At 41.8% G+C, this 16,260-nt stretch overlaps 1 protein-coding gene across 1 annotated transcript; it reads left to right on the top strand.

Moving 5' to 3' along the window:
• Window positions 1-421: 421 nt before the first annotated feature.
• KXD1 (KxDL motif containing 1) lies at window positions 422-15,770 on the top strand. Its single transcript, XM_083179446.1, has 5 exons — window positions 422-565; window positions 2,218-2,327; window positions 7,501-7,653; window positions 11,666-11,712; window positions 13,164-15,770. The coding sequence occupies exons 1-5, from the start codon at window positions 521-523 to the stop codon at window positions 13,394-13,396; spliced, it is 588 nt and encodes a 195-aa protein (XP_083035572.1). The 5' UTR covers window positions 422-520; the 3' UTR covers window positions 13,397-15,770.
• Window positions 15,771-16,260: the final 490 nt, after the last annotated feature.

The raw sequence follows: 16,260 nt of genomic DNA, 5'->3' as shown, positions 1-16,260 counted from the left end.
AGATAGATAGATAGATAGATAGATAGATACAGAGTACCACCGCACTCACCATTCCTACAAATGGGGTGCAAACAGCACTCGCTATTCCCAGGTTGGGGTGCAGTGGCCTGTAACCTCGTGTTCTAATAAATACAAATACAGAGGCTCAACACTCAACATAATAAACTATTTTATTTATTTTTTACTTATTTATGAAATTGACGCAGAACAGCAGTACGTATATGTCAGGAATCTGATAACATTGGCTTACTACAGGCTGCATTTACTCTGCTGCTTGCTCACTGTCACCATAACGTTGCTAGGGGGGATGACAGACACATCGATATTGTTGTTACTTTCGCAAGTCAGTAAATGGGCGAGGGCGCCAGAGCCAGGGGGCGTAAACCGCCTACGTAAGGACAGCATGAGGCAGCCAATGAGATGCGGGCTAACAGAAAAAGCAGGAAGTGGAAGCAGAGTGCTGCCGGCGGCGGCTGCTGCATGCTAGAAGGGGAGAGAGTCGCCGCAGCAGTGAGGGACAATGAGTGAGAAGTTACCTGGCTCCCACGGGAACCTGCCGCCCACGGTAACAGGATGTGTGCTGCATGTGCGGTCATCGGGGTCCCATATCTAGGGGAGCAGCCTGGTGGCTGCTTACCACATGAGCTTATAGCTCTGTCAGAAAAGGGCCCAAGTGCAATAGACTATGCAACTGCATTGTGTTCTGCTATACATGCCAAATATTTGGCATGTGTGTATTTTATATCTATATGTGTAATTTGTAAAACAGTTTCTCATTGACCGTTAAGATAATGAATTACATCTGTAATTTGTTTTCGAGGAGTTCTTACCTAAAGATATCTTAATTGAATAGACTTGGCATTGTATTTTATATTTCAGGGTGTCTTGCCGTTACAAATAGTAATGACTATATAGGAATTTGCATATCATATCAGCTGTATCGAATACCAACTATTAAATAGAAGTCTTCTCTATTCTGTATCACCATCCTGAACAGATGTAACTTGCATGAAATTTTCTATGTTACTTTCAATAATGTCCTGGTTAGGGCATTATTACTTTTCTGTCCAATGTCCTGAGTCGGGAAAATTAATATTTTATGTTTAAACTGGGACACTAATAAATGACACAGGTTCTGTGGCTGGCTGATCAATTTTTTTGTTTTGCTGGTGCTTAACTTATTGGAGCATTACTATAGAGGTCAAGGAGTGTTCCGTTTTTCTTTGCTCACACCCCTTCCTCTTTATCTGTCATTATCTTTTTGTACTGTAATTTCCGTATGTCCCTTTTTGAAAACAATAAAAAGTTTTAAGAAATATTTACACTACATTTTTACAGTGGAAGATCTAAATGTAATCCGTCGGGATTCAAACGGTCGTTACTCATTGGACTCCCGACTGTCAGTAGTCCGACAGGGTTTTGAGCGCATCGGAGCCCCTTGTGGGCTTGCTGCGCTCGTACCTGTTTTATTCTCCCTCTCTGGGGGTTGTGTTACCCCCCCACGAGGGAAAAGGGTGCCAGACAGGCATTCACCTGACGTCGGAATTCCGACTGTCAAAACACAACAGCCGGGTTCCCACCGTCGGCTATTTTCCCTCGTGGGGGTCCATGACCCAAATAGAGGGAGAATAGAATAGGCTCGCCACACCTACAGCGTGGCGAGCAAAGCGAGCCCGCAAGGGGCTTTGTTGCACTCTCCATGCTGTCTGGGTCCAGCCAGTCGGGATAATGACTGTCGGGATCCGGACTGTCGGACCCCTATACCACACCCGAGGGAAAACCGCCCCTGGCAGTCAGGATCCGGACTGTCTGGCATTTAGCAGTCAGAATCCTGACTGTTGGCGAGTCATCCAGCACCCGAAGTATCTAGTCTATACAAGTTCTGTTTTGTTCTCAGACTGTCTTAAACATTTACTGTAACTGAACTGCAGGAGAAGAATGAAAATTGAATTACAGAGATTAGTTTTGTCACCTTTAAGGCATGATATACATAAATGTTTTGTTGTGGCAAAAATACTCCTTTCTGTTGCCTTTTAATGTCTTGAAGTTAGGTAATCTAGTGAAGGTATTTTGTTGCAGTTTCATTTACACAGTAAAATTACACAAACAAAAAATACAATGTAAGATTTATGTAAATGTTAGAGTTTATATGTTAATTGTATGTTCTAAGGAAATGTATGTCTGCAGAGTTTCTAATATGTTCCCTTCTTCTTTCAGACCGATAACTGTGTAATGGAACCAAGCGCTTCAGGAGTATTTTGTAGCAGGATTCTCAATATGGTGAACTCGGAGGATGTTAATGCTATTATTTTGGCTCAAAGGCACATGTGAGTACTTAAATCCATACATGATTTAGGCCCCATACACACTAGGCTAAATTGTGAACAATATTTCAGAAAGCTTCTGTGCGATGTTCTTTACAATATCATCTAGTGTGTCCACTCAATATTAATGGTCAATATCATTCAGCGTGTACGGAAAATTTCTGCTGCCCATGGCACCTAAAGTAACAGATACATACCCAAAGCAGTCTAGACAATTAAAGCGGGGAACCCTTGAGGGATAAACGCTGCCAATAGCTTACTGATACAGGGGGGGAATCAAATAATATCTATCAACGGCACCCTACTAGAGTGGGGGTGAATAAATAAACCTAAATAAAAAAGATCAGTAACACCAAGAGCAGATTTGAATATTTAGGACAGGCATGCCCAAAGTCAGGCCCAGGGGCCAATTGTGACCCGTGCTGTCATTTTAAGTGGCCCGCAGCCTCCAGCTGGAAGCGGGCAGTGCATCAGATGTGGGAAGCACAGCACAGGACACTAAAGGTGGGGTCCCAGCGAGCGCGCCTTTACCTTGCTGTCTGCTGCAGTGAGGAGGTGCCGGCCACCAGTCAGATGTGTTTGGCGTCCTACCCCTGCTTTTGCAATCGTATATCACCCTACTCCACAATCACAGTGACAGCATGAGTGGAGGAGGGCGGCAGCGGGAGCCCAAGCATCTCCTGTCCTTGCAGTTCCTGCTTTGCCTCTCCTTCATCTGGTTCACACAAGGGGCTGGGAAACATACAGTGAAGGGAGGGGTCAGAGTGGGGGATATACAGTGAAGGAGTGGCAGACTAGGGGACATACAGTGAATGGGGGCAGAGTGGGGGACCATTCTGATGTGATTAATGATTCAAAGAATGTCAGGGACCACACACACATACATTTTCACCTCACCAAATTTGGCCCTTGTCACAAAAAGTTTGGACACTCCAGGGAACTATCTCATAAAGAAAAGACAAAAATATAAAGAACAAGACAAGTACACAAACACATGGTTTTAACCACGATTTGTTACTTTAGCACTATACTTCAATTTTAACACTGTATGAGCCTCACACATTTTATTTACAAAGAATAAAAGTTGTGTTTTATAATTGCGTTCACAGAAAACTAAAACCACATTTTACTAATTAATTTGAACTTAAGTAAACTGAATTCCTTATGTAGTTTCCGGAGTGCACCCACTTACTGTAGTTATCTATTGGTTCTTTATTTCTCTTATTACTTTGGTAAAAGAAGTTAAGCCCCGTACACACGGGGGAGATATATTGCTCAGCAATATATTGCTCAGCAATATATTGCTCAGCAATATATTGCTAGCAATATATTGCTGAGCAATATATTGCCCAGTGTCTCCTTTGCATCAGCGACCAGAGATTGTCGCTGATGAAAAGGAACCTCTGCTTGGGGAGCCGCAGAGGTAATTAGCTGGTCGCAGGAGCAAGCTCCTGCGACCAGCGATTACAATGGGGCAGAAAACGGGAGCGCGCACCCGGCAATTTATCGCTAGTGCGCACTCCAATCACTGGCAATATGGTAGCCTGCGACCATATTCCCAGCGATTATCGCCCCTGTGTGTACACAGCATTAGAAAAGGATGGCGCTGCTTCTTGTATTAAAAAATATTAGGAATCTACTACAGGATTTGCCTGTTTTCATACCAAAGATAAAGCTGGTGCAGGTGTGCATTGAATAGAGGGGATAGAAAAGAATGTCTTTTTAGTTGGCGCACAGAGGTATGTTGAAAGAATTTATGTATCTACAGTATGTTAAAATTACATTATTTTATTGATCTATAGATCTGTGAAATATCTATTCTATACAATTAAACAAACAAATATATTTAAAAAGCAACGTTGTTTATTTGTATATAATCAGATATTTCACAGATCTGACGGTTTTTAATAATGATCAATAAAAGAATGTCATTTTAACATAGATACATAAAAGACATTATTTTCTATCCCCTCTATTTTGTACCACACAGTGTCTTTGGCTGCACCCAGATTCGAGATTCACACATTGCATTCTCATTTGGGGCAAAACGGGTGCTATAGCACCGGCCAGTGCAGATTTTCCCTCTCCCATTTCCCCAAGATTAGCAGGTGTGCATTGAACAGTGCAGTCAAAAAGATAATTACAATTCTGTCATTCTGAGACACAGGGCCTTATTCAGACCTGTTCCCTACGCTACATAAACTCGCAGCCTATCGAACAGGTCAGCACCTCCCCCGAACATTCCGGCCTACCTCCTGCGTCCCCTCACTAGCATGTGAGGTGATGTGTACGAGAACACATCCCCTCACATGCGGCCGAAGGGGAGACAAATCATTGGGTGGTCAACGACCATCTAATGATCTTTCTCCCCTTCGGAAATAAGTCAGCCTAAATTGACTTTTATTTCTGCCGCTGATCTCCAAAAAGGGGGTGGGTGCTTGATGTCATGGGATGTCAGCCGCCCACCCCGAGCAGGCACCACCACGCCTGGGTTCCCAGTGGAACGCCCATCCTTTTCATGGGGACACCCATAAAATGCTGGACGTTCCATTGATGCCTCCCCCTGTGAACACCTCGTTTGTGATATTCGCCAAAGGCGTTTGCACAGGGAGTCTGTGCATTCGCAGCCCCCAAACCATTGGAAACGGGGACAAATTTGGACAAATACATGAGTCTGAATTGGCACCTCAGTGTGGATGGAATTACAGCTCACTTGCTTTTAAATCCACCCCTTTATCTGCATCATGTAGTGAGTTGTATTTTACTGTAGTATATTGATAGGCATTTCATTTTCCACTGTAATTTGTATGTGCAGGGGAATGTGTATCATGCAGGTAGAGGCGGATTTAGACCTCGTGGCCCTAGGCCAGAAACCAATGTAGGGCCCTCTTCAAACAATCCATAGCACTATAATTTTGCAGCCGGCATGGATAGAGTACCTTGGCACATGTCAGGTAGCGGCAAATAAGATACTGGCCTGTGTGAGAAAAAAAAAAAAAAGCATGGAAGCTAGGGATCTGATCAATCTGATCATACAAATGTACAGTGCATTTGTTAGACCTAATCTAGAATTTGAAGGGCAATTCTGGGCTCCACACAGTCGGGATCCCGACTGCCTGGTCTCAGACAGCGTGGCCAGCACAACAAAGCCCCTTGCGGGCATGGTGGTGAGCTACGCTAGCCACCTATTCTATTCTCCCTCTATGGGGGTCATGGACCCCCACGAGGGAAAATAGCCGACAGCCGTCGGGAACCCGGCCGTCGGTGTTTTAACAGTTGGGATCCCGACGTCGGGTTAATGACTGTCGGGATCCAGACTGTCGGGACCCCGTCCAGCAGCCATTACAACGATCTGTCAGGCAGCTTATATACTCCAAAACTGGATACTAGGACACTAAGGCATGCACTTAGGCTGCAGGAGAGAAGGTTTAGTACACTTAGAAGGAAGGACTTTTTTACAGTAAGGACAGTAAAATTATTTGAGGTGGTGTCAGCAGATACAGTAACTACATTTAAATGAAGGTTAAGGTGCCCATACACGGTGCGATGATCGCACCTGTTATGCGCTGGATCGCATCGCATGCGATTTGCGTGTAATGCGATCAGAAGGCAATCCAAAAAAAGTATGTGCAGCACATACTTTTTGTACTGTGTGATGAGATGCAGAGGGAACGCGCATCGCACGGTGCAAACGCACAGTGTATGGGCACCATTAGTCAATTATTTATTGAATAACATCATTCAGGGAGGTAACTGGTAATCAAAGGTTGAGCTTCAAGAATGGAAGTCATAAAAAGTCTGGCTTTTGTAAATAGGTTTAATACCTGTGTCACAATCAAAGTAAATTGACTGCTCCCATAGAGTGGATGAAACCATTTTGTGTGCCCAAATGTTTTTTTTTTTTATCGTATCAAACAACATCAAGGGGACTTTGGGGGTGTGGACCGGTTCATGATTTCATAATGTCACATGGTAGTTGAGCAATGCTCCTCTGGGAACATTTTGGATGGCCAGGATATCTGGTACTTGTTTCGTAGCACGGCGCCCCCGATTTTGATCAAAATGCATCTTATGCAATCGCATGCAATATAGCGGCATGCGATACGATGCCATTTTTAATTGTACAAGCACCCTAATGGGTGCTTACAATGTTAAATGCACCCCCATTGTCAATGCCACCCCCACTATCAACGAACCCGAAGCATGGCAAGCGCAGCAAACTCGCGAGGGGCGGCGTTATGCGTCCTCCGACCTTTTCCTACCCCCACTATCCATGTCTGTGTGGAGTTGATTTTAGATAGTGTGGCGAGCGCAGCGAGCCACCAAGCCCGAAGCGTGGTGAGCGGACACTGATTACTTTACATGTATCCTGCGTCCTCTTGAGGGGCTCGCTGCACTCGCCACGCTTCGGGCTCGGTGGCTCGCTGTGCTCGCCACACTATATAAAATCAACTCCACGCCGACGTGGATAGTGGGGGGTATGAAAAGGTCGGAGGACGCAAACTGCCGCCCCTCGCGGGTTTGCTGCGCTCGCCACGCTTCGGGTTGGCGTTGATAGTGGGGGTGGCGTTGACAATGGGGGTGCATTCAACATTGTAAGCACCCATCAGGGTGCTTGTGCAATTAAAAATCGCATTGCATGCTATTTGCTGGCATGCAATGCTATGCGATATTGCATTGTACAAGCACTCCTGTTAATTTAATGGGAAGATCGCATCGCACACCACTAAATATGGTATGCGATGGGTGCCGTGCTAGGAAACAAGTACCGGATATCTTTATGGGGCCCTTTGGGACCTGCTGGTACCTAGGTCAAAGCTTCTGTTGCCTTGTGGAAAATCCACCTCTGCATGTACGGATGATAAGTCGGCACCTTCTAAACTAAAGTTCATATGCATATGCAATTGATGTTTCCCTGTCAGTGCTTTCTGTCTTGCACTGGGTCATGTTTTGTGATGTGGATTAACAAACAGAGAGATAGGATGGCCCTGCACAAGCTTAATATCTATTGGGATATAGGAAATCAAGTAAATGGGTATTTCTCCGACCTGTGATTAATTTGATTTAGTCTGGGATGCTATAAAATCTCAAACCTGAAAAATCTAAGATATACTTCCAATAGATTTTCCCACAGTGGCTTCTAACCATGCATTCTGTTTGCTATTTGCTGCTCCAGGCTTGATCGATTTGAGAAAACAAATGAAATGCTCCTGAATTTTAACAGCCTGTCCAACACACGGATGCAACAGATGAACGATCGGTTTATACATCATACAAGGATATTGGTGGAAATGAAGAAGGATCTGGATATCATTTTTAGGAGAATAAGGTGGGAGGATTGAAAAAATGGCCTTTATTCAGATCTGATCGCAGTACAAATTTGTTTGGAAAATGGGCAAATCCATGTGCGCTACAGGTGGGGCAGATGTAACCTGTGCAGAGAGAGTTAGATTTGTGTGAGTTATTTTGTTTATGTGCAGGGTAAATACTGGCTGCATTATTTTTACACTGCAATTTAGATTTCAGTTTCAACACACCCCACCCAAATTTAACTCTCTGCACATCTTACATCTGCCCCACATGCAGTGCACATGGTTTGTCCATTTTTCCAAACAAAATATCTGCAATAAGATCTGAATAAGGGCCAATGTGTAGAATTGGCTTTTTCCTATGAGCCAAATAAGATTAAACTACTTGTTGTTCTAATTGAAATGTAACTACCACTCCAGTGCTGGCTTTTGCCTTGTATTACATATGAAAGAAAATTCTACAATGCTTTAGGAACACTGAAAACTATTCTAACTTTCTGTTCTTCACAATATGCTTGAATGAAGCTTCTGATCGAATAAAAGATGCATATTCCACACACTAGCTACTACCTGAATGGCTAACATAGTTGAATCTAGTTGAATCTAGTATCGGTGCTGCTTTCCAGTAAGTCATTCTCACACCCTACACAGGAATACACAGTGTTGTCTATAATTAAATGTAAATGACCAATAATAGACTATGGGGGTATTGAAAAGTTTGTATTTTGGCATCTATTTGTATGGTCATGTGCGATCTTTAATTCTTTTTATGCCTTTTCTGTTTGTGCTTGCCAACAGGGGGAGGAGGGCTTATGGTGTCTTTTTTTTTCTCACCACTTCTCACCTCACTGCTCCCTGTTGCCTGCCTGCATCGCTGCTGCCCAGCTTATTTTACCTCACTATTCCCTGGCTCTCACTGGTTTTCAATCCACTGCTCCATGAATTGCTGCTCGCTGTTGCCCATATCATTGCTTCCAGCATCGCTGCTCCCCATTACCCGGCTCTCACTACAACTCAATAAAACTTCACATCTCCCTGTTAACTGGCTCTCACTTCTCCACACCTCACTGCATCCTGGCTCCCACTTCACTGATCACTGTCCATCTACCACTTCAAATCCAGCTCCGGTGCCCATTCCTATATCCAGAGCTCAGCATTTTCAAAATACAATCAAAGCATCCTTGAAACCAGTACTGCTGACACTGACCTGGATGCTACACTGAATATTCTGCCGCTCTGATCTGTCTCCTCATTGCAAATTTAAACTAAGAAGGCCCACGAGATCCCTGAAAAGTGTCCTCTACCCTCATTGACCATAGTTTAAAAAAAAGAAAAAATTACAAATAATTAAACCAAAAAAATGAATTAAAAACATTAAATGTCACCACCCTATACCCAGGTGAAATATAAAACATACTATAGACACAGAAAAGATGTCTAGAGCACCTGTCCTCAAACAGTTGATTTATATTGAATAACTGTGCCAGATAAGACCTTATTCAAACTAACCTTGAATATCACAATATCGCACCATGCAAATACAGCTTAAAATGGGAGGATAGATGCGATAATAGTTTTTAAACAAGTATTGAATACCCCCTATGTGCAAATTAGAAATTGACTATGCTGCCTTCATACCACATTTAAATGAGGACAAAGAGACTATATTTGTAGTCTGTGGCATTACCAAGGTCCGTCCCCCCCCCCCCATTCTCCATCTGGGGTACACTTTGTGACCATGGGATGAAGTTGATGGTAAGAAGCTAGCACTGTGTAGTTTTTTTTTTTATCCAAGCCCTCCCCTAATGTATATTTAAGCACTGGAGGAGTAGGTCAGCAGTAAGGCACACAGGATACACAGTGATGGATGGATGAGGGAGAGAGAGGCACAAGATAAATAGTGCGAAGAAAACTTGTAATGCTGCCCATACATGGTGCAATGTATGGATACGCTGCGTGCTCCCGCGCATATCCCATCGCACAGCACATAAACGTATGTGCTGCCTGTACTTTTTGAACTAGATTTCATTGTATCTAGTACAAAACGCACAGTGCTTTAGTACATCGCGTGTGTTTTGAACTAGATGCGATGCAATCTACTTTAAAATATACTCTGCGCATCACACAGTGTTTGGGCACCATAAGAGAGACCCATGGAAACTCTGACAGACTGCAGTGGAAGAAATATGCTGGATTGTCCCTGTGCAGTGTACACCTCTGCTGTTGGTGGCAGGCCTTCTAAGATGGTAATATTGTTCCTTATATTAATGATTTGCTTTTCAAAGCAGTTAAAAACATGCTCTTAAACTAGATTTTATTTTTTTAAGGGCAGTGGAAGCTCTAGAATCCCATGGCTAAGTAATCAACTAGCAAAATTTCCCAGTCAGTGCTGAAGCTTTTAAGGTGCCCAAACACGGAGCGATAACTATGCGTTTTGAACTGGATTGCATTGCATCTAGTTCAAAACGCATGCGATGTGCTAAAGCACATGAACTAGATGCGATGCAATCTAGTTAAAAAAGCACATACTTTATGTGCTTTGCGATGGAATGTGCGTGGGTGTGGGCATCTCATCGCACTGCCCTTGCGATTGCCTCCACAGCAGTGCCCCTGCAGTGGGGGCTTTACTGGATATGAAAATGCAATAAAACCTGAATACAGAGTTTCTACCGCAGTTTTGGTTTAGAGCATCCTGCACTGAATCTGATCAGTCTAGCCTTTTTAAAGAAAAACTGATAACATTCTTCTTTGTTACAGCATTTAGAAAACAGGTTGGCCTGGGTCCAAACTGACTAACCCCAGATGGAATAAGGCCACAATTCAGCAGGCATATCTGGGAACGGAACAATCTATATTCCAGCCAGGATCTCTGCTCACACTCCATTTTTATTTGCCTAGGATCTTCATGGGCAATGCTGCACAGAGCTTCTGCAAAGCTACAAGGTCCCAGTTCATACAGTTATCAAATTTTAGACTTCAAATATTTTATTCATCTAAAGTAGAGCATAGCTTCCCTTAGGGGTGGATTTTCTAAATGTGTTTCCAACCCCAGATGGATGGAGAAAATAAAATTACTGCTACATCTTTCTTAGAGTTCGCCTGCAAGACACTACAGCTCTCATTATTTTCTTGTGTGTTAGACTGTTGTTCATATCCATCTTTAACTTGGGGACTTTTAAGTTCAAACTGAGGAATGGAATACTACAAAAAGTTAGCTTATTATGTGCAGGCTCCTCATTTCCTAGTTTAATTCTTTTATAATCCTACACAAAATGTCTTGTGTTTGTATTGCCCTTGGACCAAACATAAAATTGTTTTCTGGCTATGCAGAAAATGGTGTGTATCTGATCTCTGTGTATACAGTCATATTTAAGAGATTTGATACTAGAATATCCACGTGATTCAACATGTTACATGAACCATTTCATCATTGTCAACATGTGAAATGTCAGCATTCTCCTAAAACCAAAGATTTGTCACCAGAGGGAGGGTTAGGGTAAAGGATAGGGCAGGTGTTCTTACCTGACAAAGTAAAACAAGACATTTTTTCCTCAGCACACATGTATCTGTATGTATGTTCTTACCTGACAGCCTTTGCTTCAGATCACAGCGCCAGAGTTGACAGTCACAACTGCCAGGGTGTTTTTACATTGAGCCATGACCTGGGTTACCCAGCAATAGCCAAGGTTATCGCAGCAGTGGAAAAGGGGTAGTAAACAGCTGCTATAACCTGGGCACATTGTCCCATGAGGTTATACCTATAATCTGCTGATTGGCTGTGTATGCAGATGTCTGATTGTGACATGCAGGTCAGGCCCAGATTCACCTGGGAATAACCTGGGTCCAAGATGCAGTGTAAATGTGGTCAAACCCGGGTTGGGACAGTGTCCAGAAAACTGGGATTTTAATGGATAAGTGGTAAGTAGGCAACTTGTAGCACAATATTATGGACCTGGGCGTGTGATAAAGCACAATATTTATATTAAATGTCCTGTGGTGTTCAGTTTTTTTTTTTTTTTTTTCCTGCTGCAGGATGTTAAAAGGGAAATTGGCGAAACAATATCCAGAGTCATTCAGCAGTAAGTTCTTTCAGATTGTGTTGTCTAAGTAGAAATAGTTCTGATTATACACTGTCATACGTATGAGACCGTTTACTGTTGGCAGTATCTCCTAACGGTTTACTAACACAAGAAACATTGGGGCAGATGTATTAAGCCTGGTGAAGAGATAAACTGGAGATAAAGGGGAAGGAGATAACGCACCAGCCAATCAGATCCCAACTGTCATATTTCAAACACAGCTGATTGGCTGGTGCGTTATCTCTTCCATGTTATCTCCAGTTTATCTCTTCTCCAGGCTTAATACATCTGCCCCATTTTACTTACATCACTTATTTTAACTGGATCATTTTTAAATAATTCACTGTGTGCCACTGCTCACATGCTGTCTGGTATTAGATTTCCTTTCCTCAGTCAGCCATTCCCCAATCCTTTGAAAGCATGCAAATATGCAGATAACTAGTAATATTAATATCCTGTGTACTGGAGTACTGCACAGTGAATAATAATCAGAAACGAAACATTAGGGAATGTGCACTTGAGTGCATAGATTGAGTTGTGTACATATAATGGTGACGACGGCACATTTTCAAGGTCATTCTTGTGTGGGAAGGGAGATACATGTAGATACAAGAGGACCTGATATTTGCAGCAGCTCAGGACTTCATGAAAATCTGTTCTGGTATAAAATGTAACAAACAATGAGTATGAGGTTATCAAGCTATATAGCAAATTGGTCTCAGGCAGGTCAATCCAGGGCTGCTGCTTCTGCTGGCCAGCGCTATGGATTATTAAATATATAAATATTTCATATTTATATATTTATTTAAAAGTGATGTCCGTAATTCAAATTCTCCCTCTATGTACTTGATCCATAGTAGTATAAATTGCATTTCTTGTGCATTGTGTTGTAGGCATTTCAAAACCAAATACAAACTGCCAAATTGTTATGGCTAAAGGGTAACCGGTTATAAATTCCTCTTGGCTACACTAGGAACTGTTGCAACAATACAAAATGTGTGACTGTATTTCAAGGTTTGTGATACACAAGGTTAATTGTTAATATTCCACACTATATTACAAAATAAATATAGGACCTTATTCTGGTTCACTCTTAGAGGCAAATTCCTTCTCAAATGGACAAAACCATGTACACTGCAGGTGGGGCAGATGTAACTTGTGCAGAGAGAATTTGATTTTGGTGGGCTTTTTCTTCAAAGTGAGATCTACATTGCAGTGTAGACATAAAGCAGTCAGTATTTTCCCTGCACAGAAACAAAATAACTCGCCCAAATCTAACTCTCTCTGCACATGTTACACCTGCCCCACCTTCAGTGCACATGGTTTGGTCCATTTGAGAAGGAATTTGCCTCTGAGTGAACCAGAATAAGGCCCATAGTGTGAAAGTGTGAATTCCATAATTCGTTTTGTTTTCTGAACCATGAAGTAATTTTTCAATTATTCCATTTCAGGTGTTCATGAATCACCCATTCTGGAAGACGATGATGATTTTGACCCAACCCCTAAAAGTGCAGCAACTACTATAGCTACTTCAGAGCAGAGCACAGAGTCCTGTGACACCAGTCCCTCCATCATTTCCCCCACTATGAGTCAGGACTTTGAGGACTTATCCCAGGCCCCCTCTGAAACTCCATCTGCAAATGGGCAGCTTCTGACAGATGATGAGGTGGCCCATGAGGACTAGCAGACTAATAGGATGATGTGTATACCCAAAGGTCCCTATTGGGGATAGTTTATTTTTTAAACTACTCAAGCAATGCATTGAAAAACGTATTATTTTTCTTCATGAAAAGGGTTTCGGGAAATCTTGAAATGAGCACCTAGCTTTCTATGTCTGTAAAAATATTGACTGCAAAGTTGCATGTGGAGACTACATGCAAGGATGACTTCACTCTTTTGTTGTTCTGATGGCTGGGACTTTATATGGAAAATCAAACCTCTCTTTGCTCTGTGTCTGCAGAGTAGTGATTAGTTTGACACTACTACAAAGTGAATATTTAATGAAGAAAAGCAACTTTGATAGTAGTGTGATCATTGTCTATTTTTTTTCCCCCCTATATTTGTCATGTCCTATTTTGCTTATCTTGATGTTTCATTCTTTTTTGCTTAAAACTAGACTTACACTTTTTTTTGTTTGCAGAAAGTATCAGTGATAATCTTGATCTTCCGACAATATTGTTACAAGTGTGTAAAAATATGCACCTCAGTTAAATAATAATTCTACTTTTTTAAGTACGTTCTCTAGCAGACCTGCATCTAACAGTGACCTTTCAATATCTGGTGGGACAGACAGGAGCAGTCTGCTGACGTCTAACTAATGCCGATGGTTAAAACCAAGTAGCATGGAAAACTTTGCTTTTGTTAAAGTAAGATGACAGTGGATTTGTGACCTTCCAGTGGGGACCAGTAGACCGTGCTGAATGTGCCCCAGCCAACAGAAAATAAGAGATTCCTTGAGGCAAACTAAGATTATACCAGAAATATAAACAATTATCACATATTTTACTTGCTAAAATGGCTTTTTGGTTTGCTTAGGCAAATTAACCGCTAAAAAGATTTTCTTTGTAAGCATAGCAGTTCCTTAATTTGTATGGCTAAAACGTTGCACACAAGCTACTGTATTACTGTTATCAGAAATGTTTATAAGCTGACCGCATTATTGCTTTTCTGTCTCTATGGTTAATTTTTCAGTTGCTAAAAGTGTTAATGCCAACAGGTTGAGTATCCCTTATCCAAATTATTCCGAAAATCACACATTCCAGAAAGTAAAAAAAAAAAAAATCTTGCTAAAAGCATTACCGGCAACATTTGTAACGGCATTACTAGAGGGCATGAAATGTAACTGCCACTAAATGTGCGTTATACGGCCTACACACATGCCGATATTAAGGCATTTTCTAAGCGATTTTGCTTAGTTTGGCAAAGTCGATTAGAAAATGCCCTCCCATCGGTGTGTGTGTGTGTGTGGGGGCTATATCGACAGCAATGCGCGTCTTTGTCGCTGGCCGAGATTGATGAACAGTGTCCATCAATATCCCACCGGAGAACACTGGCGCTGTCTGCTCGCTTAGCACACAGAGCTGACAGCTCGCCCTGTGTGTGGGCTGTCAGCTCTGTGTGCTCAGAACGGCCCGACATAGCACAGCTAGGTTGCCCTACACACATCGGCATGTGTGTAGGGCCCATAAGAAAATTATTGCTTATTACCAGTTATTACAAAGTAGCCTGGGAATGAGTTGGGAGAAGGCTATCGCACGTTCGATGCAAAAAAAAAAAAAAAACCTTATTTAAATTATTTTCAGCGTTAAGTCTTTAATATCATGGATATAATAATCTATCTTATGATTTTTACTTAACGTTACCTTTTTTACAGACTGTAATGTGACTTGGTTGCTTTACGAGTTGATATACAATCTTTGGCATTACTGTTGTAGTTGGTTGCTAATTTATTTCCTACAGCAAATAGATCACTGCAAAACTTGCATCAACCTCTAAGGCTCCTTTTTTAATTGGCAGATGTTACATTTATGGTGGCCCATTTGTAATACACTCATATTGCCATTTATGGGAACGCTAGAGTTGTTGTTCTTGATACTTTCATGCAAGCATGTCTAATGTTGGCATATGCCATTAAAAGGCACTTAAATACATTGTGAGTCCTTCTTCCTCCGGGTTGCACATCAGGTACCAGCCTTTCTTTAAATGGCATTGTCTTTCACTGACTGAGCAATGTGTTACATGCAAAGACATGTACCCAATACACTGGTCACAGTGTATATGTAAAAATAAAAACCTGTCCCCTGATTGCTCTTGTTCTTTTGTTCTGCTGCATTATCATTTTTTAAACATAACCTTTTGAGGAGACATGTCTTGTGATATTTGTGTGAATGTTGCCGCCAAGACTTGAAATAACTATTTGTTTCTCTGCAATATATGAATGCTCCTTACACATTGTTGTCTACAGTTATTTAATATCTGCCTGATCTTTGATTTAGATTTTATTTCATTTAAAGCCTAACTTATTTTAAAAAAGTAATAAAAATTTATAGCAAAATAAATATTCTCTTTTTTTTTTTTGTGTGTGTGTGTGGGAACTGTGCAACAATAAACACTACCCCTCAAGCCCTCAGCCTAATCCTCCTTAATTTTAAATCTGATTTATTCCTCACATTCAATTAGTATCTAAATCATATCACACACTTTTCCAGAATACACAAATATGCCACAGAAGACACTGCAAAGCTTTCATTTATGCATTCACTGGGCTCATGTACAGTTGCACGCAAATTGCTCCCTTTTTTTATTTACAAATTGCTCTTCAACACATGCACACAGAGTTGTTCTATATCTGGTTTCATGCCAACTGAGCTGTATGCTGGTCTAAGATGATGGGGTATGAATGCATGCATGGACAAGGTACAGTAAGGACATTATGCTCAAAATGTGTCCTATGATGTACAGACACAAATGTGTGTGTTTAGAGATTGATCCCTGATGGTGCAGTAGACTCTAGCATTTGTGTATGCGCAGGTCTCTGGGAACATGGAA

The sequence above is a fragment of the Crinia signifera genome, chromosome 1 (assembly GCF_055691185.1).
Source record: "Crinia signifera chromosome 1, ASM5569118v1, whole genome shotgun sequence".
NCBI lineage: Eukaryota > Metazoa > Chordata > Amphibia > Anura > Myobatrachidae > Crinia > Crinia signifera.
The sequence above is the reverse complement of the archived record's forward strand: the minus strand, read 5'-3'. Positions and strand labels throughout refer to the sequence as shown.